At 41.2% G+C, this 25824-nt stretch overlaps 1 protein-coding gene and 1 pseudogene across 1 annotated transcript; both read left to right on the top strand.

Moving 5' to 3' along the window:
• Window positions 1–4222: 4222 nt before the first annotated feature.
• LOC125365893 (putative olfactory receptor 3A4) lies at window positions 4223–5158 on the top strand. The gene has a single exon (XM_048366185.1). It carries the CDS (start codon window positions 4223–4225, stop codon window positions 5156–5158), a length of 936 nt encoding a protein of 311 aa, XP_048222142.1.
• Window positions 5159–15925: 10767 nt separating this feature from the next.
• On the top strand, window positions 15926–25441 carry LOC125365821 (annotated as a pseudogene).
• The last annotated feature ends 383 nt before the right edge of the window (window positions 25442–25824 follow it).

Raw genomic sequence — 25824 nt, 5'->3', positions numbered from 1 at the left:
CTCTAGTGATGAGGTTAATGGACTGAGAATGTGGAGGGGTGATGTGACCCTCCCTCAGTGACCTTTTCCCTTTATAAGCAGGAATTTTCCACATGGTGGAGAACTTGCCTTTCCTCAGCTACAGAATCCCAGCTCTTTCTCCACATATTCCCAGGGAAGCCTCACACAACATGAGAAGCACCGGAGTGGTAGACAGGCATATTTTTCTAGTTATTAACAGTGTCATTTAGGAAAAGCTGCCAAACTCCTTTGGGTTTTGACTTCCTTATCTGTCCAAACAGAAAAATATTTCCAGCCACTCTGGATTGGTCTGAAAAATTAAATAAGATAGCAGATGTGAAGTACTTGTTAAGGGATCATCAAACAATAATAATAAAATAGTGTTCACTAATGTTCAGTTTATTTTGGCACTTTGCCTTCCTTGATCTTCCCGTCAGCTCTTTGACATAGTTTCAGTATTTCCCCTACTTTATAGAGAAGGAAACTTAGGCTCAAAGAAGTTCAGAAGGTTGCCTGATATTTTTCACCTAGGATGAGGCACAGCTGGATCTGGATCCAAAACAGGATTTAAATGACATTTCCATGGCTTTCCATCATCTAACCACTGCATCTGCTTCTGCTCACAAAACTTTAATGTGCGTAGCCACTCTTTAGTGTCTTCCTTATACAGTACGCATTTATAGATGCCATCATTTATAGGTGCCACCACTTATAGATGAGCCATTTGAGAAAGGAAGAATGGCCACTTATTCAACTTTGGGTTCTGTGTGTGTGTGTGTGTGTGTGTGTGAGAGAGAGAGAGAGAGAGAGAGAGAGAAAGAGAGAAAGAGGAGTATGTGTGTGTTGTGTGCACACGGCGCTTGCACACTGGAGCCCTGGAGCTTGAACTCAGGTCCTAGGCATTGTCATTTAGCTTTTTGCTCAAGGCTAGTACTTCACCATTTGAACCACAGCACCACTTCTGGCTTTTTGGTGATTAGTTGGAGATGAGGATCTCACAGACTTTGCCGCCTGGACTGATGTGAACTTCAATCCTTAGATCTCAGCCTCACAAGTAGCTAAGCTTACAAATATAAGCCATAGGTACTCCCCTCACCCAGTTCAAAGTTCCTGACACCTGTCATGTAGGGGATGAATTAATAAGGTTCCACATATAAGCCATGCTCATTCTGGTAGTTCTAGTGCTCAGCTCTGGACTCTAATTCTAGTGAAAAGCTACTGATATCCTATGTGACTTTCAGTCTCACTTGTTGCCCCTCCCCATTATAACCTTTTAAAAGGAATGGTAATTAAGACAGGTTGTATTTGAGCAAAATTTGTGAAATGAACCTAAACAGCAACTTACAGATCTTGGAAACGTGGAAATTTGGCAGATGGCATGGGTGGCTGACAGAGTAGTAGGAAAAGGATAGATGTTTCAGTAAATAGTTCTGGGGCAGCAAAGGATCCATAGAATAAAAGAAACTACCTAGGCTGGGCATGGTGGTGAATTACTCTAACCCCAGCTCTTGGAAGTGGTGGTGGAATAGACATAGTTACCCCTTCCTAGTAACTGTGTTCCCAGCAAAGGCCCTTTTGCCAGAATGTGGCTTGGTGAAGCTGTATGCTGGAATGTGGGTTTCCGGAAGACCAGGTAAGGCTTTCTGGATTGCTAATAGAAAGCCCACAAGGTAGAAATTGCACACCTGGCCTAGAGTTGACATCACAACCACCCCTCTTTCCCCCCCACTCACATCCCCACCCCCAATCTTTGCTTTTCTGATCAGTGACCTGTCGTGTGTGTGTGTGTGTGTGTGTGTGTGTGTGTGTGTGTGTGTGTGTGTGTGTAACCAGCTTGTACAAAACCCATGGTTTCCGCTTACTCGGGATCTGAACCCTTTCTGGCACTAGCCTAGTTGAGGTCCCCAGCTTAAAGTCCTTTATCCCCTCTATAAAATGGTCTTGATCTCTGTTGGTTCATGTTGCCATAACAGTGGAGATGAGAGTGTTTTGTTCTAAGCCCACACAGGCAAAAGCAACATATTCTGTTTTAAAAGAGAGAGAGAGAGAGAGAGAGAGAGAGAGAGAGAGAGAGAGAGAGAGAGAGAGAGAGAGAGAGAGAGAGAGAGAAAGAGAGAGAACAAAATGGCTGAGAATGTGATTCAGGTAGTCAAGTGTTTGCCTAATCTAATGTGAGGTCCTGAATTAAATCCCCAGTTCCCCTAAAGGAGAAGTCGTAATTAACTGTCCCTGACACTGTACATTTCTACATGGTAACTTTCTGAATATGTTATATAGCTGCACAATTTGGCCATGAAGAAGAATGAAATTATGTCATTTGTAGAAACATAGATGGACCTGGAGGACATTCTGTTGACCAAAATGAGCCAGAAAGATGAGAGCTGGATGTTTTCTTGCATGTTAGAAGAATGGCTACTAGAAATTGGGAAGGTAATGTGTGGCATCAGGGGCTGAAAACATGGAAACTGGAATATCTCAGTGACACTGCATGCATGTATGGAAACATCACCCTAAGCCTATTAATACTGCACAATTCATACACATTAATAGGAAGATTTTCTTTGTGAGAGTCACTTGAACTATAAAATGTAGCAAATGAGAGCAGTGGCTCATAGGAAAATCACATTTGTTGAATAAATGAATGAATTTCACCAGCCAAGAAGGACATAACTAGAAACTTTGGCAAAAACAGGTGCTTAGCTGGCTCTGGATAACTCCCGGAAGGTAATTTCTGAGGTCCCCAAGGGGTAAATAGCAATGGGGAGAAGAAAAATCCCCCAGTGAAAATGATGTCAGCTATGTTGTTTATATCTTTGGGTGCTCTGTCCTTTATAAGCTCTTCCCTATGTGGGGGTTACCTGGCCTTCTCTTTGCCCAAGAAGTTCCTGTCCTTTTAACTGTGTAAGTGCCATTCTAAGACCCCCTTTGCTGCATGTGACTTTCACTCCTGAGCCTGAAATGGATTCTCCCTTTCCCTGGAGGCTGCACTGGTGCTGGGGTGCTTGACTGTGAGAGGGAAGGGGGAGGGAGGAGACAGTGAGGACTAAGGTTTTGAGCCACACAAAGTGGGATAATAGCAAGCCTGTTCTGAAAATAGTTGAATCAGAAGCAGGCAGGGAGGAAAGCAAGTAGTTCAGCTTTGGAGTGATGAAGTTTGAGGAAATGGCTAAACATGTGCATGAAAAAAGTAATAAAGACCATACTCTTTTGATGGTGCTTGGCCCATTGCAAACCTGAGGACTCTTCTCAATAGGACATATCTTCCTCTGATAATGCTTTTTGCTCTTGGGGGTGGGAAGTGTCTACAATAATGGTCTTTTCCACGTGAGTTAGGTTCCTTGTGACTCACATATCTACACCTCGGTGAGATGAATCACTGAGGACTCTCTTCCCATGGCCACTTGCTAGTGGCAGAGGAGTCACCATCAAAGTGGCCATGCATATGGGCTGCTTGCAGCTCTGTAACAGACCACAGTCCTGGCTGGCTATCAGGCCCATGAGAGCACATGAGGGTTAGATGATGTGTAATTAGATTCAAGAGATAGAAGAGCAAAAGACTGGGCAGTAGAACATGAGGCAGAGGACAATCGGGATGTGTGTATCTTTTTTTCTCAAGAATCTAGCCATGAGAGAGTTTAATTCAATATCCAGAGAGGCAGCTGTATGGCAAATCCATTCAACCCACCTTGGAACTTAAGCCTTCTAACTCTCACCTGCTCAAAGTTCTTTTCCTGTGCTTCTTATTCAGAAAAAAAGTTAGTACTTCAGAGTCAAATTTTCTGATTTGAGAAATGCAATATAATCATTCTGCTTAGGAAATCAAGAAGGCTAGTTGTCACCAGTTGTCTGGAGCTGGAAATACCTCCCATAATATAGCATCATTGAGCATCACTTTTCTCTGAAAAGTCCATCACAAGTCATTGGCTTTCCAAGTTCATTTTCTGACAATGTAGACCACAATGGCCTTCTCAGTCCTGCCATAACTTAGTCAGCTCTCCATATCTGTGAGTTGTGTATCTATGGATTCAGCAAATCATAGACTGAAAATGTGTGTGCATTAAAAGTTGTGTTTTTCATAGCTTTCCCTATTATGTCTCCATCTTTAACTTTCTTTCCATTAAGAAAGGCCTCTCCTGGACACTGCTATGTTTGGTGCTTCATGTCAAGACATCCTTTTCCTGCTACTTTCAAACTTATCTCAGTCTGCTGGTGAATGAGAGCCATGGATGTGGGAGCCTCTGGAAATCATTGCCATGTGACTAAGTTTGTCTTGCTGGGTCTCACAGAGACTCCAGCTCTCCAGCCCATCCTCTTTGTCATCTTCCTTCTTGCTTATGTAGCTACTATTGGTGGCAATTTCAGCATTGTGGCTGCTATCATTATTGAGCCCAAACTCCACGCACCCATGTACTTCTTCCTGGGAAACTTATCTGTGCTGGATGTTGGGTGCATCAGTGTCACTGTCCCTGCCATGCTGAAGCATTTCATGTCCAGTGACAAAAGCATTCCCTATGGGGCCTGCCTCACACAGCTCTTCTTTTTCCATCTGCTGGCTGGAGCAGACTGCTTCCTGCTGACTGTCATGGCCTATGACCGCTATCTGGCCATTTGCAAACCTCTCACCTACAGTACCCATATGGGCTGGGGAATCCAGAAGGCTTTGGTGGGTATGTCCTGTGTCTTTTCTTTCAGTAATGCACTGACCCAGACTGTCGCCTTGTCTACACTTCGATTCTGTGGCCCTAATGTGATCAATCACTTCTACTGTGACCTTCCGCAGCTCTTCCAGCTCTCCTGCTCTGGCACCCGACTCAATGAGAAGTTGCTCTTTGTAGCAGCAGCTTTCATGGGTGTAGCCCCTTTGGTCCTCATCATGGTCTCCTATGCCCATGTGGTAGCTGCTGTGCTACGTATCCGCTCTGCCGAGGGCCGGAAGAAGGCCTTCTCCACATGCAGCTCCCACCTCACCGTGGTGGGCATCTTCTATGGGACAGGCATCTTCAGCTACATGAGGCTGGGCTCCGTGGAGGCTTCAGACAAGGACAAGGGCATTGGCATCCTCAACACTGTCATCAGTCCCCTGCTGAACCCACTCATCTACAGCCTGAGGAACCCCGATGTGCAGGGGGCCCTGCGCAGGGTGCTGTTGAGGAGGTAGCCCCAAGGGACACTTGCTCTGGCTTTAAACAATGTCCTGGCTCCACTTAGCACTTCTTAGAGTCATTGAGATTCATACATGAGAGTGTGGGTATGATGGAATGAGGACATTCTAGATGAGGAAAGAAAGTACAATAAAAATGATAACAGCTGTCACGTTCCTCATGATCCCCAGGTGTCAGTTACTGTCCTAAGTGATTGTCTTCTAGTAGGCCATTTAATCCTCATAATCTTACAAGGTAGATGCAGACTTACAAGTCATAGATTAAGAAACACCTTTAGAGAGGTTGAGGCCCAAAGCCTCCTATGCTGAACCTATGTTGGTTCAAATAAATTGGTTGTATGGAATGCTGCAATAACCACCCTTGTGCATTGGTCTATATATATTCTTTAGTTGCTAAAGACAGAAAACCATTAGAAGAGTTCCTGGGTCAAAGGATATGAACTTCTTCAAGGCCTTCATAAACATATGAGTAGACTTGGAACTGAAAAATGATACTTCCAGTGACTAATTACTGTATCTTTGCCAATATAATAGTCCAAATGTCGTAACTCAGCACCCTACTTGAAGTTCGTCACTAGTAAAATTAAATCTATTTACCTACTGTGGGCTCTCTCTCTCTCGACTTCCCCTCGCTTGGGGGGGGAAGGGGCTTGTTCGCCCCTTCCTGGGTGGTCCATTATCACTCACGCGGGAGCGATGGCCACGGGTAGCCTCGGTGGCGTGTGGTCGCAGGGTGCCCCAAAACCACCAAGAATGACACGGACGCGTGGGTCCCTGGAGAAAACCTCTAGGGCTCCTGTTTATTCAAATGAGGAGCCTCCCAGATATACCCCAAAGGCGGGCACAAGAGAGGGGCCCCTGATTGGTCCCAAGGGGCTGTCCCTCAAGTGATGTCAGACTTCCTTCTCTTCCTGTCAAAGACAGGAAGGGGAGGGACAGGCTGAGGTCAGCTGTGGCCCCTTAAAGGTGCAGCTGACCTCAACAACCTACCTAAGATAGTACTTATCTTAGATAGATTTAAAGCAAAGTGCTAGAAACTATTTTTATATAAATACAACATATTTCTAAAGTATTGTTTGTTTTTCATAATGAAGGGAAAGAGAAGCTAAAAGAAAAGGAATATGGTCAGAGTACTTTGTTTGCACTATGACAATAGAACAGTGAAATCTGTTGTTTTAAGAAAAGAGAAAGGAAGATTGATTGGGGAAAGATGGAAGGAGGGAGGGAGTTTGATTGGAGCATATTGAATGTATGGATGGATATATCTAAATGAAACCCCCTTTAACAATCAATATATGCTAATAAAAATTAAGTGGAAATTTGCCACATTGACTAGAAAAAAACTCACCCCAGGTAGCATATGAATGCTTGGGGTCCCTTTGAGAGCAGTGCTGGGAGGAGAAGTGGATGCAGTGGGAAGACCCAGCAAGTAGGAAGTCAGGGAAGGAAGATCACAGGTGAAGACAGCTCTTTGGAGAAGTTCAGCTATGACTGGGAAAGGGATACCACCAATGCAAAAGCAGAGCCAATGGATAAGCAGAATATTATGGGTGACTTAGGTTTTGTTTGTTTCATTTTTGCTTCTAAGCAAAACACCAACAAAAGAAAGTGGATTAAAATTCTTAAGAACAAGAGTTCCTTGATGGGGTGGGCACAAAAGATGTGGGAAATGAAACAGTAAAAGCAGAGATGGTTGCTTGTCTATATAGTGACAGATTTATTGTTAGAAGAAAGTATTCACTGAAGGATTTATAAGAGGGAATATGTATACTATATTAAGTAGTGGGTTCTAAGTAATTGCTACCCCCTGGTCATTTCCCCTGTTAATTATTTTTCCCTTGTTAACTAGTGATTTAAATAATTTATTGGATTGTTAACAATGTCTACTCACTGTACCTGCCCTGGGGAACTGGTAATGTACAGAAAATTATAAAAAAAATATGTATTGCAATAATAGGATTTACATGTTTATTATAAGGTCCAGAGACATAACAATTACTTGGGAAAATTTCAAGCCCTGAAAACCAGGGTAAATTTGTAATACTCATAGTTTTAAATGTCACACTCTGTGTATGTGCCCTTCCTTGCTTCCTTCCTTTCTTCCTCCCTCCATTCCTTCCTTCTTTCCATTATTTCTCTCTTTTTCTTTCTTTCTTCCTTCCTTCCTTTCCCATTCCTTCCTTCCTTCCTTCTTTTCTTTCTTTCTTCCTGTTTATTATGCATATATCTATTATTTTCATTTACTCATTCACCCAACAAATGCTTAGTGATAGCCTACAGAATTTCTTGTACTCTGCTGAAAGAAGTGTGGGTGGGGAGACAGAGTTATTAAGCGGGGTAAATCTGATTAATGGAAGAAATTCATGTGTGAAATTTGGTGGAACTTCTTTGCACAACCAACATACAACAAAAAATGAACGACAGGAATGTAAAACAGCATAGTATGAGGGGAGAAGTACTAGTGGAGGGAGAGGGTAAATGGAGAGGGTAACAGTGATTAATAGAAGTACCTTATATACTGGTATACCTGTATGCAAATAGAAAAGTAAAACCTTGAAATTGTTTTCAGAAGTGGAGGGAGAGGAGGGAGAGCAATGGAGGGGAAATCTGATCAGGGTACACTGTAAGAAAATGTAGATATATAAAAATGAAGCTCCCTTGAACAACTAATATATGTTCATTTTTTTAAAGAGATACAGAAAAGCAAGTTCAGAGACTAAAATTCAGCCTCTACTCTCAAAGAATTCAGTCTGTCCTGGCAAGATACTGTGCCAATTGCACTTTTTTTTTTTATTAAGTAGTTGTACAAAGAGGTTACAATCCTGTATATCAGGTTATGAGTTCAATACATCTTGATCAATGCCACCTCTGTTAGTGATTATAATAGAATCATTTCTAATTATTACTATGATGTTATTAGTATGATATCTCTGTGAATTATATTATTAAGAAGCTTGGCTCTTGTGGCTCATTCCTATGATCCTAGCTACTCAGGAGGCTGAAATCTGAGTATCAAAGTTTGAAGCCAGCTCAAACAGGGGAGTCTATGAGATTCTTATCTTCAATAAACTACTCTGAAAAATTCAGAAGTGGTGCCATGGCTCAAATGGTAGAGTGCTAGCCTTGAACACAAAGAGTCTCAGGGTTAGCACCCAGCCCGAGTTCAAGCCCCAGGACTGGCAAAGAAAAAAAAATTATTATTATTAAGAGGTAGAAGCTTCTTCCTTAAAGGCTAGTATGAAAACTGTGGAGGGAAGCATATGGAACATGTATACATACAACTAACTATAGTAACAATAATTCATCGCCTGCAAGTGGTACTTCACAATTCACATACGTTCAGGTCTGGCATCTTACTTGATTTTCAAGACAGCTCGGTTTCTCCCTCCATCCCAACCTGCAAAGAAGTTCCACTTGGGATGCAGAAAGCCAGAGGTAATCTCATTCCTCTGCTACTAACAGAAAAAAAGGCAAACAACATAAAAAATCCCAACTGTTCTTGATCTAATTTAGAGTTTTGATTACAGGCAATAAGGTACGCTCTACTCTAACAGATGATAAGGCCTTGAAAGGAGAAAGAATGAGTTCACCTTTGACCAAAATGCTATAAATATGGCTGGGTTGTTAACAAATTCTTAAAGATCAAGTATAGAGTAACATGGCAATTAGAATCCCTGGGACCTCTAAACACAAGAACCATTTGGAGCAGAGAGAACTAAGAAACATGAACTTCTAACTAGACTTTCCTCTATGATGCAAGAGGTGTTCCCCATTGAAGAAAGAAGAAACATTTTTTCCTCTGGGTGAGTCCAGGGAAAACAAAGATCCGTGGTGGTGGTGGGGAGTGGTAGGAATAAGTCCCTTACTGGCAAGAAAATGGCAGGAAGACCTGAAGAGGGTATTGACCAGGAAGAGCCATGGATTGAGTTCTCAAAATAGACCCTGTATCTTTTCCAGGCTTTTGAATACCCAGCAAGCACACATGGTGGCCTTGTTAGGGATGGATGAGTCCACATAGCTTTCTCAAGATTGACGCTGACAGAAGACACTTGGAAGACTGGAGAAGGAAATACTCTAAAACCCCCCACATACACACTTTGTCTGTCAGTACTTTTCAATTTTTATCTTTAACTACAGAATTCAATGGACAACTTCAAATGTTACTGGAATAAGTGGAGTAAAAAACTGCAATTCTCTCATTGACCACTGGCCTCCCAATCCTATTTCCCTTACAGCCCACTCTAGGTGCAGGTTGTCCTTCAGGATGTTTCATGCAGGCTACCACTGGCTAAACTGAGCAATATCTGCTGTACATATTTTTGTGTCACACCCTCATAAGATGCCAAAGGGTGGAAGGAAAGGAGGGACTATGGACAATTAAATGGACAGGAAATAAAGTTAGGAACAGGTAAATAAACCTAGGAACAATTCACACACAACAGATTTCAGTGGGTAGAGTCTGCTGGTTCTTAGGCATCCGCGATTGGACAGAAGTCTACAGAAGTGATGGCAGATGGTAGTCAGATAGAGATGTGAAGGCAAGCAATACTGAAACAGAAAGCAATGAGCTAGGAAAGGAATCTTGAAATATCAGCCAGAAAACATTTAACTTTGTTTTTCATTTATTTGTTGACTCTGGGGAACCAAAGACTTCAGCGTGTGAACGTAGCTCAGAACTTTATTTGGTAGTTATATGTAGTTGTCCAGGCATGCATCTTTTTTTTTTTTTTTGGCAGTACTGGGATTTGAACTCAGGGCCTCCCATTCATTCTTCTTGCTTACTTGGCTGATACTCTTATCATTTGAGTTATGCCTCCATCCCTGCTCTTTGCTGGTTATTTTGGAGACAGACTTTCATAGACTTTTCTGCTGAGACTGGCTCCTTCCTTACTTCAGACCTCCAGATTTCTCCAGTACTATAGCCGTGAGGCACTAGTGCCCAGCTGAATCTGCTATCTTCCAGATGGCAGGATGCAAGTTAGAAGCCCAGGTCCTTTGCTGCACTAGGTTCAATGGAGGCCACATTAAAGAAGAGCTGGAAGGGCTAGGTACTGCTCTTTCTTTTTTTTTTTTTTTTTTTTTTGGCCAGTCCTGGGCCTTGGACTCAGGGCCTGAGCACTGTCCCTGGCTTCTTCCCGCTCAAGGCTAGCACTCTGCCACTTGAGCCACAGCGCCGCTTCTGGCCGTTTTCTGTATATGTGGTGCTGGTGAATCGAACCTAGGGCCTCGTGTATCCGAGGCAGGCACTCTTGCCACTAGGTTATATCCCCAGCCCGGTACTGCTCTTTCTTAACCATATGACATTGGCAGGTGGGCTCTGGATTTCTCATCTGACAAGTGGGGAACTGTAACATGTACTTCAAATGATTATTCAGAGGATTTGAACTCAGAATTATTGAACTGGCGCAGTATGGTGTTACCTCCTATAGAGTTACCATATTTCTAGAGTTTAACCTCTTTGTCTCTTTCATATCTACCCCAGTCCTATTTCCCAGTTGCTATGGCCTCTGTGCCACACCTGACTTTACTTCCTGAATGAACTAATGAATGGCTAGGGTCTGAAGACACTGCTGTGTCTCCCACACACATGTCCCAGGAGCATGATTAATCGTTTGCGTTCCCAAACTCTTCAGTATATTTTGACATGCCAGATAAGAAAAACCTAATTGATAAATTGTCCTAACTTCCTCAGCTCCAAAGGGCCACGGGAAGCATCCATCCATCCAACATTTCCCATGGGGGAAGCATCAGGACTGGGATCAGGGACTGAAGTCCTTAGAAGCTTCACAAACAGAATCCTCTAATTAGCTCCCAGATGAGAGTTCAGGATAATGAGGCCTAAGGGCTGAAAGAAGACTGGGAATTTGTGAATTGTCTTCTGTATCATTACTAATAAGACCAGAGGGAAAGGATACTCAGAAAAAGACTTACTTTCTTTTTGGTCCTTAGTCTGAAAGAAACTTGGACCTGGGAGAATAGAAGAGGCCAATTAGTAATGGGTCGTTTTGGTAAGCAAGACTCATTAACAAGTTGTGAATGGAAGGAAAGTATCTGGGCATGCCCCAGCCTGCCAGCAAACATGAAGCTTCCCATTCTCTTTTTCGCTGGTTATTAGCATTTTTCTTCTCACCTCTGTACACTCCAGAAAGCTCCTTTCTATTCTTTTTATTATAACCTTAAAAAAAACTATATTAACAAATGCATCTCTTTCATTATTTTTCAATTGCTATATCAGTGTGTGTGTGTGTGTGTGTTGTTGTTGTTGTTGTTGAGCCCAGAACCTTGTGCATCATAGGCAAGCCCTTTACCACTAAGCTACCCGCCATGATATAAATGGTTATATCCATGATTCCCTTAATCAGCACCCTACCTGGACTCATTTCCAGTTTTTCATTATTAGGAGCCAGCCTTTGGTAGACCTTTAAATGCTTATTTGCTGGAACTTAACAAACTATCATAGAGAGATTTTCCCATCTGACTTTTCTACTAATTCAGAGTGAGAAGACCCTTCCTAATCCTTCTTAACTCTAGATAATGTCAGCTAAAGAAATCACCATTTAACTCATATTTCTTTATGAGAAAGATTATGCTGTTCTACTTACATTAATGCAAGTTTTAATAATTTGCCATAGATAGTACATCATAGTTTTTTCTTCTTTTTTAATGCTAATGATGTCTTTCATAAAGACTTTTGTGTACTTAAGTATCCAAATATTTGGGATTTTCATCTTTACTATTGTACTGCAAATTGTTTTCTCCATGTCAAGTTTATAAAAGCAATTATCTAGCTTTAATTATGGCTCAACATAACACTGAGAGTGAAAATGGCAAGGCTGAAAACCCAACTGCAATTTAAGGAACCAAAAAGAAATACTAAATACTAAAAAGCTAAATACTTCACAAAACATGTACACTTTTTAAAATAATAAGAAGTACATCCACTCCAGTGTAATCAGTGGGAAATTTCAAACCACAAGTATAAAAAGAACTATCTATAGGTTTCCAAAGTGGAAGTGGGGAAAAAGTGTTGATTTGTGTGCAAAAACAAGTTAAAGGGACTTTTGCTTCTTTACAACATGAGGCTAAATAGCCCTCTGTGGACAGTTGTAAAAGCTGGAGGAAATATTTTAAAATGTATCTTTGAAGTGCCAAAACAGGACCTACAAGATGACAAACTCCCATGGACTTAAGTTACCTCTCAGAACTGGTAAGCCTGGAGTTGAGGGCTGGGGTTCAAAGAGTCTTATTTGGGGGTAAGCTGGAAGTTTTGATCCACATCTATATTTAGCAGTATGGGAACCACTAACCACACGTGATCACTGAGCAAGTAAAATATAGCCAGTACAACTGAGAAATTGAATTATTTATTTAACTTTAAAATTTTAAAGTGACATTTGTTTGTGGGAAACCTGTAAGTTGAGGTAAGTGAATCTATTTTGTCAATTGATTTTTTTTCAAATTTTTATTATCAAACTGATGTACAGAGAGGTTATAGTTTTATACGTTAGGCATTGGATACATTTCTTGTACTGTTTGTTACCTTGTCCCTCATACCCCCCGCCAATTGATTTATTAAACCTCCAAATTGATCAAGTTTTCCTTAATGAATTTAGCATCTGCATTGAGATATGCTATAAGTGTAAAAATTGGGAAAACAGTGCAAAAGAATACAAATCATGCTATTAATAAGTCTTACATTGATTTCCTGTCAAAATAATGTTTTATACATTGGGTTAAATAAAATAAATTATTAAATTAATTTTACTTTCAAATTAAAAGTAAGATATTTTTTAATGTGGCTTAGAGAAGGTAAAATTATATAGGTAGCTCTCTTCATGTTTCTGTTGGACATTGTTGACTTAGAATATGGCCAGACTAGTAAATGTCTAGGAATGAGACTGGCCTAAAATCTGAATATAGCTCTAAACTGAGACCCACCTCAGGTCTCATTTGGAATAAGAAAGAAAAATAAATGTATTTTATGATAATATACCCAGACCAAACTATTATAAAAGTGAGTTGCAAATATTATTCCAAACAATTCACACATTAGGATCTATGACAAAGAAAGATATTAAACACCTAGCTTCTCACCTAGGTTTCCAATTTTCAGGTCAGTACACATCTCTTGGCCAGGGGGCCAGGATTAATGAAATAATATTCTCTACTATCTTTCAGTGTGGAAATTCTTCTCCTGGGTTCTCTCAATGCAGCAGATCTGATCCTGCTCTTGCTCTAGAGCTCCACATTGGGATGGGCCTAATTTACAAGAAAGGTCCTCTGCCTGCTCCACGTTCTCTCCAGACCCCAGGTCTTCAGCATTTGTGTTGCTAGAGATATTTACTTCCCACCTTACTATCTACAAAATGCTTGTCTTTGAGACATGCATGTTTACCTCATTCTGCAAGCTCAACATGCATCACCAGGAAAGGACTGGAGATGAGCAGGATTTGTGTGTCTCTGTGTGCATGCACGTGTGCTGCTTGCAAAAGAAAAAAAATCTTCCTGCATAAGTCTGAAAAGTGTGGAGATTTTTCTTTGCTATCTGTTGAAATTAATCTCATGGAAACATTTACTTTTATCCAAGAAAGTATTTTGCAATGATCCCAATCTTGTAAGAAAGTATATGATTCATATATCATATATATATATATATATATATATATATATATATATATATATATATATATATGAGATAACCAGTAAGGGAGTTATGTGAAGTCATAGTAAAGAGATCCTAAATTCGCTCACATTTCCTGACCTGCTCCAGACCTACTTTCAGTCCTCTTGATGTCTCATGCTATCCTGATCTTCCTATTTCCTTTCTGATCATATACTGTAGTTCTAGCCAGTGAGAATGTTTCCTCAACAACTCCCACACTAAGCTCACCTGGTGTGCACCTGATCATTGTAAAAAGACAGCTCGATGTTTTCTCAGATGCATCTTCTGATAGTGTGGGTCTAGAGCAGCTTCTGTTATATATGTGTAAATTATCCGAGAAGCCACATTGAAGGACTGAATGTTGGAATCTTTATTAAAGCATTAGCAGTCTGCAGGCAGCCAGTTGTTACAAAGGTCTGCAGCCCAGAAATACACTTAACACTATCAGGAAACAGACCAAAGAGGAAAGAAAGAACAAAAACCATACCAACAAACCAATCCAGCTCCAATGGAGAGCTGTCTTGGGACACCATGGTGCCCGGAGACAAGCCAGGACACAGGACACAGGACATGAACATGGAGACATGTGGTGTGGTGTAATGGCCCCTGAGCTGGCCTGACCCTAAATAGGGTCAGGTCAGGGGGCTGGGTCACAGGAAGCTCCCAGTCCCGGGCACTGGACTGACAAGTTCAGTAGACCTGTAGGCCAAGTGCCTACCCCTGTTTCCAGGGATTTGGGACTACCTATTACCTGGGTGATGTGACTTCCCTTCCTCTAGGAATCCAGGCACACCCATCAAGACAAGGTGCCAGATAGTACAACTCCCATGTAGCCAATGATGGCACTGGCCAGATCTGACCTCCATATTGCACTTTAGAATTTTCACTTTTTTGTTGTTGTAGTTGTTTTTGCCAGTCTTGGTGTTTGAACTCAGGGTTTGAGCACTGTCCCTGGGCTTCTTTTTGCTCAAGGCTAGGACTTTGCCATTTGAGCCACAGCGCCACTTCTGGCTTTTTCTATATATGTGGTGCTGAGGAATTGAACCCAGGGCTTCATGTATACGAGATGAGCACTTTACCACTAGGCCATACTCCCGGCCCCAGAATTTTCACTTTTAATAAAGTACCTGGATGGTGCTGTTGCTGCTGGCCTGTGGACCACACTTTGAGAATTATGGTTCTAGCACTCACCATTCTCTACTTTTCTTTCCTCCACCAGATAACACACCACATTACTTAGGCAAAGACATGTCAGACTGGATTTATATCCTACACTCAGCATGGAAACTTCCTGCACCATAGCACCACAGCCCAAATTATTTTATGCCTCCCCATATCTTTGGCCAAATTTCTGGTTCTTCCCAAAGTTCACTGGTTCTTCTTAAAGGAAATCAGAAAAGAGATTCTTTCTTACCATCGAATCTCCAGGACATTGATGGAGTATGTATTTTCCCTTACCATGCAGACCACTGTTGAGGCTTTGAGGGTTGAATATCAACCCCAAGGCTCCCAGGAGAGTGTCGGAAACACTGGCATGCTGAGTGCCATTTGCAGACAGGATGCAAATCCTGATTCTTCCATTAAATGTTGCACAATTTTTAGAAACTCATAGCTCAGCCACCATTCATCTATAGAATGAATATAATAGCAGTTTACTTTATGAAGTTGTTGCATTAGAGTATTGGTTCATCCCCCCACCCCCACTTCCTGACACCCCTTTTTTGGTTCTATCTAACCTAAGGAGGAAATCTTGGCAGAAGTGACAACTTCTACCCTGAATGTCCTCTGCTGTGCGGCTCCAGGGTCCTAGCTATGCAAAGGTGGCCTTGGTGGTTGCCTAACCTCTGCAAGTAGCTGGGTGGGGGTTGTGGCCTCCTCCTGGAAGATGGCAGCGACAAGTACATTGGGAAGATGCTCAAGGTTGGTGGGACCTTTCCCCAGTAGAGGGGTTGTAGGCAGGGCGAGGGAAGAGCATGAACTGGGGGCCAGTCTGTCAGGCACGAAGTTAGACAGCTAAGGGCAAAAGTGCCCTTCACCTAGAGGGAAGCCTCTGTGGAGCCTTAGCCAGACCACAGTTAGGAGAGCTTGGGCCTTGACCTCTGTCCAGTGCCCACCCACTTGAGCAAAAAATGGAAAAAGTCACAAATGAACGTAAGGTCACAGAAGACTGGAATCTTATTATGGACATTTGTGACCAAGTTGGGAGCACTCAGTGGAGCAGAAGATTACCCAAAAACATCATGGAAAAAGTAAATCATAAGGTTCTTCACATGGCTCTGCAGGCATTGACTCTTCTTGGGGAAAATTGTGGGACGATATTCATTCAGCAGTTATGATCCTGTGATTTTTCAAGAGAAGTATGTGCTGTTGTAAAAACTAAGGTTCATCCTAAAGTATGTGAAAAAATAAAATCTTCAGTGGTGGCATGGTCAGAAGAATTTCAGAAAGACCCTCCATTTAGTTTAATATCTGCAGCTATCCAATCTATGAAAGGAAGGAATTACTCTTTCTTCCAGCAGGTTCTCAGACTTTTTCAGCCACTTCCAAGAGCTGTAGGTCATGTAGCAAGAACAAAAAATATGAATGCATTGCTAAAGCTATTATTCTTTTGATGGCAGAAACAGCAACACATGGACACAAAACCTTTACATCCAAAGCAGAAATTCAGCTAAAACAATAAGGCTGCACAGATTGTGAGAACTTCATGTGATTTCGAATCCATTGAGGACAATGAATCCCCCTTTAAATGTGGTGAAATTACTATTGATGATGGTGATGCCAGTTTGGGGAGAGAATCACACAGGAACAGGACTCTTCCCATCAAATTTTTTTTTTTTTTTTTTGGCCAGTCCTGGGCCTTGGACTCTGGGCCTGAGCACTGTCCCTGGCTTCTTCCCGCTCAAGGCTAGCACTCTGCCACTTGAGCCACAGCGCCGCTTCTGGCCGTTTTCTGTATATGTGGTGCTGGGGAATCGAACCTAGGGCCTCGTGTATCCGAGGCAGGTACTCTTGCCACTAGGCTATATCCCCAGCCCCCCCATCAAATTTTTATAACAGCGAATTTAAACATAGAGTCTCAGGCCACAGCAGTGGACAGACTGAATATAATTGATGATGATATCAGAGTCTGAAATCAGAATCTGAGCCTATTTATATAGATGAGAATAGGACAAAACCCTGCAGAAACTCCAGAGTGTGGATCTAACAGATGCAAGGCCAAACTTCCAAGGCCTCTTGGACTTAAAAGATATCTACCAAGAGAAAGGCTCAGTTATCAATGAGAAACCTGAAGATATTGGTAGGAAGAATTCAGAATTTTCTGAGTTGAATGTAAACGTCTTAAAAGCTCTGGAACTATATAAATTGGTGAATGAAGCGTTCGTGTGTTCAGTGTGTTCAAAGCTCTGTCCTCCAGCATATTACCCATTTACATTTGCTGGGGTTCCAATGCAGATATATTCAGTTCATTCACATGATGGAAACTACATGGGTCAAAGCATTCACCAAGTAACTGTTGCCCAAAACTATAACCTGGGACCACATCAGGTCAGAAACATCACAGCCTACTTACTCTGTATTTAAGCACTGGACAAGATACTGACACCAATTTTGCTTGTGTAAACCAGAACTCTAGTCTTTAATCAGCTACTGGCACAGCTGCCGGCAAACAGCAGATGAGAATATCTGTGGATATATCATTTTACCAGAACCTGACTTCCAGTCTGCCACAGCTGGCAGGCTTTCCAGTGTGGCAATTCCAGCTCATTCAGTTGCCCAGCAGCAAAAAGTTACATCAGCAACCTCTCCCTTAGAGACACGTATTCTCTTGAAAGTCTTCATAAGTTATCATTCAACACTTGTAGGTCTAATCTGAATATATATAAATATCAATATAAACTTCTCTCTCTATATATATATTATCTCAGTTGATGTGTATATATTATGTATATAGTGTTATATCTATATATCTGTATCTGTATGCATTCAGGTAGATGTCGTACTTTCAAATCTCTACATAAATCTGGATCCTGAATAGTATGAGATAGGAGAATAACATATCCTTGTTGAAAATATTGTCTTCCCTTCAAATGTTTTTTTAAGAGTATTGAAGACCTTTAAACATTTTGCTGGATATTTCTTTCATTTCCTTCACACTATTATTTTTAAAAGTGAGCATCTTTGGTGGGAGTATTTAGCCTGCCAAGGTACTTCCTTTTGGTTCCTTAAATTGCAATTTTGTGTATAGTCCTGTCAGTTTTGCTCTCCGTGTTGAGTTATAATTAATATGTAATGGTCTACAGAGGCAAAAGTAATTTGGAAGGAACAAAAATGTTTAGTTATCAACAGTGAAATCTATGTAAATGCAGATGTGGGATAAAGCAACAAGTTATTTCTATTAAGAACCCCCTGACAATTTTTTTTTTTGCCAGTCCTGGGGCTTGAACTCAGGGCTTGAGCACTGTCCCTTAGCTTCTTTTTACTCAAGGCTAGTGCTCTACTACTTGAGCCAAAGCACCACTTCCAGTGTTTTCTGTTTATGTGGTACTAAAGAATCGAACTCAGGGCTTTGTGCTTGCTAGGCAAGCACTCTACCACTAAGCCACATTCCTAGCCTCCCCTGACAATTTTTGACAAATTGATATTATTTCTTTATGGACTGCCTAGTGGGAAGTCTTGATTCCTACATTACAATGTTTTCTATGCCTAATAGTGTGCTTCGTGCTCTGAGATTCAGATGTGTCAATGCATATTCCTTATTCTATGGTTACTCTATTTTAAAGATGGCAGCACTCATGTAACTTCTTCTGCACTACAAGACACAGAGACAAGAATGCATCCTTGGGGCTGGGGATATGGCCTAGTGGCAAGAACGCTTGCCTCGTATACATGAGGCCCTGGGTTCAATTCCCCAGCACCACATATACAGAAAATGGCCAGAAGTGGCGCTGTGGCTCAAGTGGCAGAGTGCTAGCCTTGAACAAAAAGAAGCCAGGGACAGTGCTCAGGCCCTGAGTCCAAGCCCCAGGACTGGCCAAAAAAAAAAAAAAAAGAATGCATCCTTCTGCCCCACAATTGAAAAGACAATCAATAAAATGTATGTAAGTAATGTATATAATTAAAATGTGTAAATATATTACTGTATATACTGTAAATATATTACTGTACATATCAATAATGATGTACAGATATCAATGAGATCTATGTATAAGGAATTTTATTCATCCATTAGGAAATATAATGTCATTTGCATAGAAATAGAATTGGCAAAAAACTACATTGAATGAAGTAAGCCAGACTCAGAGAGACAAAAGGCACATGCTTTCTTTCATATGTGGAAGTTAGATCTAAAACATAAACATACCAGAAAACAGAGGACCATATGCAAACACATCAAACTAAAAGATAGTATATGCAGAAATGAGATCCCATAAAGTAAACCTTTTGAACCACTAACAGTCCAAAAAAATGAATGCCAAGAAGCTGAAATATGTCTTGAATGAAGGGACTAGATGAAAAGATGAAAGGTAAAAAATACAGCTATAACACTCAATGCAGATATATGGAAACTGAAGTAGGAAACTTGAGAAGATGAGTGGGATAGGGTAGATGGCGAAAAGGAGAAATGATGGAAAGGGTGACTCTGATCAAGATGTACTGTATACTTAAATTGGCATTGTTAAATTGAAATCCCTTTATACAACTATTTGAAGATAACCATTAAAAAACATGCTTGGTTAAAAATAATCAACCCCCCCCCAACAAAGAGTGCATTATTCATGCAGATTTATTTTCTCATTTGAAAAAACAGTACTTACAGCTCAAAATCATAACACATAGGTAGCACAGGTACACCTGAGATCATTGTAGAAAATGCACTGAACGACCAAAGGAAATTAAAATAGATTGTTTTCTACAGAACTATAAATTAAAAAAAGAAAAATGAACATTAAAAACAGTAATGGCAATATATCACTATGGTTTTGACACACCTTCAGCCTCTGGTAATTAGTAAAAAGTTTACTTTATGGCATTCTTTTCTACAACTGTAATTACAGAAATGTTAACCTCTTTGACACTGATTTTCTCTCTGGATTCTTAGGAAAATCTTCAAAGAGAGAAAAAGGGCTTCAATTGACATCCTATCCTTAACAATTAATTTGTTTGCTATTATAACCATGATTAAATAGCTTGTGCCATGTCTACTTTGTGAAAAACTGCAAACTTCAGCTTGGATGTGATCAGTGTTTTAAAATTTAAGTTCTGCAAAGCTTACTAGATGTGGTCAATATTTTAAAATTTACAGTCTATGTTTGAAAATGAAAAGGAAATGCACCCACCATCAGGTGGTTATTAGAACAGAATAACACAAATGCAATTACTTGCTTGGCTAGGATACAAAATCCTCTGCCATAGAAATATATATTTCTATATATTTACTATGTGTATGTGTGTGGGTGGATGAATAGATGGCGACAGATTATAAAACTAGGTAGGTGATAGGTGTATGTTTGTCTATGCTGAAGGAAAGGTGTAGAAGCAGAAAGTGGAGGGGAGAATATTTTTCTAAAATAAGTAAATTTGGAGAGCAAAACAATACTTAATTCTAGAACTATATACCTAAAATGATTAGGTAGTTAAAATTCAGGCTTTGTGTATTATTTGGTTTATTTACTTAATTTCTTTTTTATTACCTTTAAATAATGTACAAGGAGTTTCAATTGAACAAATCAGTTTCTAAGTTTAATGCATCTTAATTGACCACCCTTCCCATTGTTTTCCCCCATCTTCCCAATGCCTTCTGTCCTCTCAAGCTCTGTGCTTCCATTTCCACATGTGAACATGGAATATAATGACTGTATTCGCCCAGCCTTTCTCACTTCATTTGTCTGCTCCCAGCTTCATGTACTCTGTGCACTTACTAATACAGTCATTCAGTAAGTACCGATGAAGCCACATGCTACATGCAGGTGTTCTAGACACTGTGGATTTCACAGTGAACCAAGTCCCGTGCTTTGGTGTTATGTGTCCATTGAATCTGCCCAATGACCCTTTGCAGTCAATATTAGTATTATCTCTGTCACACAGACAAGGAACTCAAAACTAAAAGCACTTAAATGAAATCTGACCCAAGCCCAACATGGTGGTACATACCTACAATCCCTGCACTTGGTAAACAGAGGCAGGAAGATTACAAGTTCAAGGTCAACCTGGGCTAGATAGTGTGACTGTCTCAAAAAAAAAAGAATTTTATAAAGGATTTGATTTTTTAAACTGTAACAATAACAATACCTACCTCAAGATCCTACATCTAATAAGTGGTTGAACTTACTTTTCACTGTGAGGCTATGAAGCACTTCTGGAAAAAAAAAAAAAGGAAATAACAGGGACAGCCGGGAGGATGTTTTGAGGTCCTAATGTAGGGGTGGGGAGAGTACCCTGGAATTTTGTTAAAATGTAATAGAGGAGTTGAAACTATTTTCACCATTCCTGCATGACAAAGAAGCTAAGGGTTGGCATGGAATCTTTTCCCTTGATCTGGGGGAAAAAAACCAAGTGTCATTTGTGTATTTTTAAAACTCTTCAAGTTCTTACAGAAATTAAGAGCATAACTTTGCAAGAGTCTCAACAAACTTGGGATGCTTCTCTCCTACTAGGAACTTGCAGGAGCATCTTCCTTCCTTCTCTGGCATTTTCCTGTGTCCCTTCTACATACACCGTGGCTCCCAGATACTTCCCATATTCCCAAACCATTCCATTCTTCTATTCAAGCCCCTATGGCACTTACTGTCCTGCATTGTAATCATTTGTGTCCATGTCTTCTCTTTTTAAACTTAACATTACGGTCACATCTTCAGTTATATATACTCAAACATGAAGGGATAATCACACACCATCAGTTCATACTTCTGAATTTACCAATGAGGAAATTTAGACACATAAAGAAGTGGCTTGCCTAAGAGCAAGTCCATTGAACCTGAATACCTCCCTCATTCCAAGACTTCTCTGGGACTCATGGGAGACCATAAGGGCTGTCCATGCCATGGACAATGGATAAATGCTACGTAAACCAATAGTTGAGCTAGGGAAGTTCATCTATGGGATCGGACTCTCAACTCCACAAGCATTAGGAGTCACTCCAGGTAGAGGAAGGGAAGACAAGGGGAGGGGGCTGTTCTCAGGAGACACTGGTCCAGCTAGGACATCAGGGCACTCGGAAGACTTTGGAACTGAGAACATAAACCATCTTGTTCTGGAATTCACTGGACAGCTCTGAGATCATGGCATGCATAGGTTGACTAGGGAGTGAGTGGGCAGCAAACCTCAAGTCCATCAAGAGGAGCTCCACACAGGAGATGAGGCTCCTGTGCCCTGATTCTAGTCCTACTGGCCTGAGGTGACTGCCAGGAACTCTAGATCCTTCCTTCCTTCTCTCCTTGGGATCTGAGGTGGGCTGTCTGAGGCCTGGGGTATGCCCAGGGTTCAGGGAAGAGCTTCTAAAGTCCATACTGGGAGACAGGCATCTAGTTCCTGTCACGGTGCTCTCCTCAGGGTGCAATCAGGAGGAGCTCCGCCATCTACAAGGTTGCATAGTGAGGCAGCAGTCTAGGGACAGTGGTCATAGCTACAGGTGGGGAAAGCTAGGGAGGAAGAGCCCAGGGATCCTGGCTGTGAGTCTTTAACCTTCTTCACTTTAGAAAGGAGTCAGAGGAGGGGCATTCTCTGAGCACAGTGCTTTAGTAAATGGGCTACCACACTGAGAAGCATCTGTCTAAGTATACATTCCCCAAACTCTTGTTCTTCCTCTCCCACTCTGTCCCTAGCAGCACAGGAGAGCAGAAGCCAAGCTGGCTGAGAGTGGAGAAGTCCTCATGGGGCTGAGGGCTGCAGAGGCCACTATGGCTCCCCATAGACTTTCTTGGTTAATTAGTGGGTGACCTCCTCTGCCTGTAGGTCACTCCTCCCACATTGGCGGTGGTAGAAAACCTTCTCCAGGGCGTTAGCAAGCCAATTCTTCCTCTGCTGCAAGCAGACCATCCTCTGAGTATGTGCTCTAGACAGCAGAGCCCCTCACAATCACAGGTGGGATGTCAGACAGGAGGCTTGCTGGCAGGGAGAATAATCAGTAGCAGGAAGACAAAGAAGGTAAATCAAGTGTCTAAGGGAGTACTGGCCAGTGTGTGCCGAGTGCATGGAAGTGGGTTGAACTACATGTGGGACTGCGAGCCTGTAGTTGGAATCTTGGCTGGTTCAGCAATCAGATGGCTGAATGGTTTTCAGTCACAGAGTTCTATGGGCCTAGCTTCTCCTGCTTATGATATGGGGAAGGTGACACTTAAAACTCATTGTCAGTTGTCTGATAGCAAGATAAGAGGGCAAACTTTTTTATTTTAATTTTTATTGTCAAGCTGATATACAGAAGTGTTACAGTTCCATATGTAAGGTAGTGAGTACATTTCTTGTCAAACTTACTACCTCTGCCTTCATTTCTCTCCCTCTCCCCTCCTCCCCAATACCTCCCACCCCCAGTTGTACAGCTAGTTTGCAACATATTGTCTTGTAAGTATTGCTGTTGCATTGATTTGCCTTTTACCCTTTGTCCCACCATTTTGATGTTCCCCTTCCCTTCCCTAATTCAGATAATCAGCTCAATAGATATGTACATATGATCACATAAGATGATGCTAAGCAAAATGAACCCCGAGATATGGAAACAAGTGGTTTGTCATTGTTGTTATTTTTAACATACTATGTGAAATTATTTCTTTTTCTTTTTTTCTTATCAATGATTTTTCTTTTTTCCCTTTTTTATTAATTAAATTTTGTTGGCAGTGTGTTGTACAAAAGGGGTACAGTTACATAGTAGGGCAGTGAGTTCATATCTTATGATATCTTACACCCTTGTTTTTCTTTCCCTTCCCTAGATCAGGTAGGCATATATACAATACCCAGTGTACCAAAATCATATACAGTAACCACGTGACGTACACCAAAGGAAACTCACCTAGAACTTTAAATGTAATGTCAACAATAGAGTCCTCCTGTGTCCTTCTCTTGGAGTTGTTTTTGCTTATCCTTGTCTTATATGATCATATGTACATAGCTGTTGAGCTATTGTCTATTCTAGACCTCTTTATGTTTAGTAGTTGTTTGGTTTTAGATACATAATGTAAGGTTGCTGACCCAAACCTGTGGAAATAACATATGACAAGAAGTTTTTTGTTTTGCAGACATGGTCTGCAAAAATTCCTTTTCTTTTTGTTTATTGTTCCTATGGTTTAGCCCCTGTTGTCACTGTATTTGAGTTTGGTATCCTGGGGGGATTGTATATATGTTTGTCTGAGCAAGGAAAACTCTTTTACTATGATTCTGAAATTCTTCCTGCACTGGTGTTCAAGTACCTGTCTGGCATGGAACAGATGCAATATTAAAGACTGCTGAATGAGTTGGAGAAAGAAAATGAGTGAGAAATAAAAAGGTCTTGTTTTGGGTCAAAACTGTGTTGAAGAGAAAGCTACTTGGGACGTCATCTAGACAAGTATCTGGATTATCCGGAAGGAGACTGGATTCAAGGATGAGGACAGAACCCTCCAGGAATGACTACAATGATGCAGATGAAGGTTTTGCTCCTTAATCACTGCCCACTCCTACTCTGTTAAGGCAGGAATAACTGTGGCAAGAGGCAAGAAAGAGAGAGAGAGGGGGAGGAGGGAGGGAGGGAGGGAATGTTGTGTTTCCATCTCTGTCTTCATGTTAATATTGAATATTTTTCTCTAGGGCATGAATTGTGGACCTTTCTATATCTGTGCATAAGTGACTATTATAGTCCATGTGTGCCTGCAAGCGTGTGTTATTATCGTAGTGAGTATATCGCTTGTATGTTTGGATGTGTCAGGATATCAGAATCCTTGCACAGGTGTGAATCTTCATGTACTTCTGTATCTTGATGTCACTGAATGTTTACTATATAGAGGGTCCATCACAGAAGGTTTATGGCAGCAAGTTTCCTGGGAGTGAAGGGCTACTGTTTTTAGATCTTATGCATCATTTTTCTACTTTAAATAAATACTTGTTAAGCATTTCAAACCAACACCAGCCATACCTGGGCCTCAGGAAGGGCTCTTCATCAACAGCAGCATTGAGAGGCAAGGAACTCAATCCTGTGTGCTGAGTATTTCAAGAAGAGCTAACCTCATTATTGAAAGTAGTTAGGTTAGGAGCCACGGGCATTTACTAAGTGATGATGAGGATAGTATAAACATCCTACTTGCTTTCTAGGGAAAGCAATGTTTCCTAGGTTTCCTAGGCTGGTCTCAAATTATTAGGCTCAAGTGATCCTCTGACCTTAGGCCTCTTAAGTAGCTATGACTAGAGGCACGTACCACAATGCCATGCTCTTAATTATCCCAGAAGAAGAAACAGAAAGAAAGAGATGCTCAAAGAAGTTCAGTAACTTCCGTTAAGATTTTCCTTGTAAACTCATTTGCATGTGCTAGTCTCTGTAAAATTCTCTTTCACCCTTGTCTGTTCCCCTTGTCTGTTCAGTGAATGATGAAAACGCTGCTGCTGCTGAGATGCCACATCTTTGTAGTGCCATCCCTGATTGCCAGGAGAGCTAGGACAAAGTCCTGTGCAAAGCCAAAGGTGAGATGGGAAAGGTAACTAAATATCTGCCATATCAAAAGTTACATTGTATAAAAATATTCTGTGATGTTTGAAGAGCAAGTCACAGCATCAAAAGTCATTTGAATATCAGCAAATGAAGACTGGGTGTAAACAAGCCCACAGGACCACACCTAAATCTCTGGGCTGCAATGGATAGCAATGCATCTGCCCTCAAGATTGGAGATCTCTGGCCAGAAGGGAGGACAGCCCACACACGCTGCAGACAGGGCTGAGGTCTGGCTTGCTGCCCTGCAGGTGAGAGAATTCATATCCTTGTTACCTTCTTGCCTGAGTTCCTGTCTTTCTCTCTACTCCATCTCCATCTCTACACAGCATA

This window comes from Perognathus longimembris, chromosome 17 (assembly GCF_023159225.1).
Source record: "Perognathus longimembris pacificus isolate PPM17 chromosome 17, ASM2315922v1, whole genome shotgun sequence".
Lineage (NCBI taxonomy): Eukaryota > Metazoa > Chordata > Mammalia > Rodentia > Heteromyidae > Perognathus > Perognathus longimembris.
This window is presented reverse-complemented; position numbering and strand designations above follow the sequence as displayed.

Bases quoted from the DNA above. Each gene is read 5' to 3' on its own strand.
- LOC125365893 (XM_048366185.1), top strand. From the start codon at position 4,223: ATGGATGTGGGAGCCTCTGGAAATCATTGCCATGTGACTAAGTTTGTC.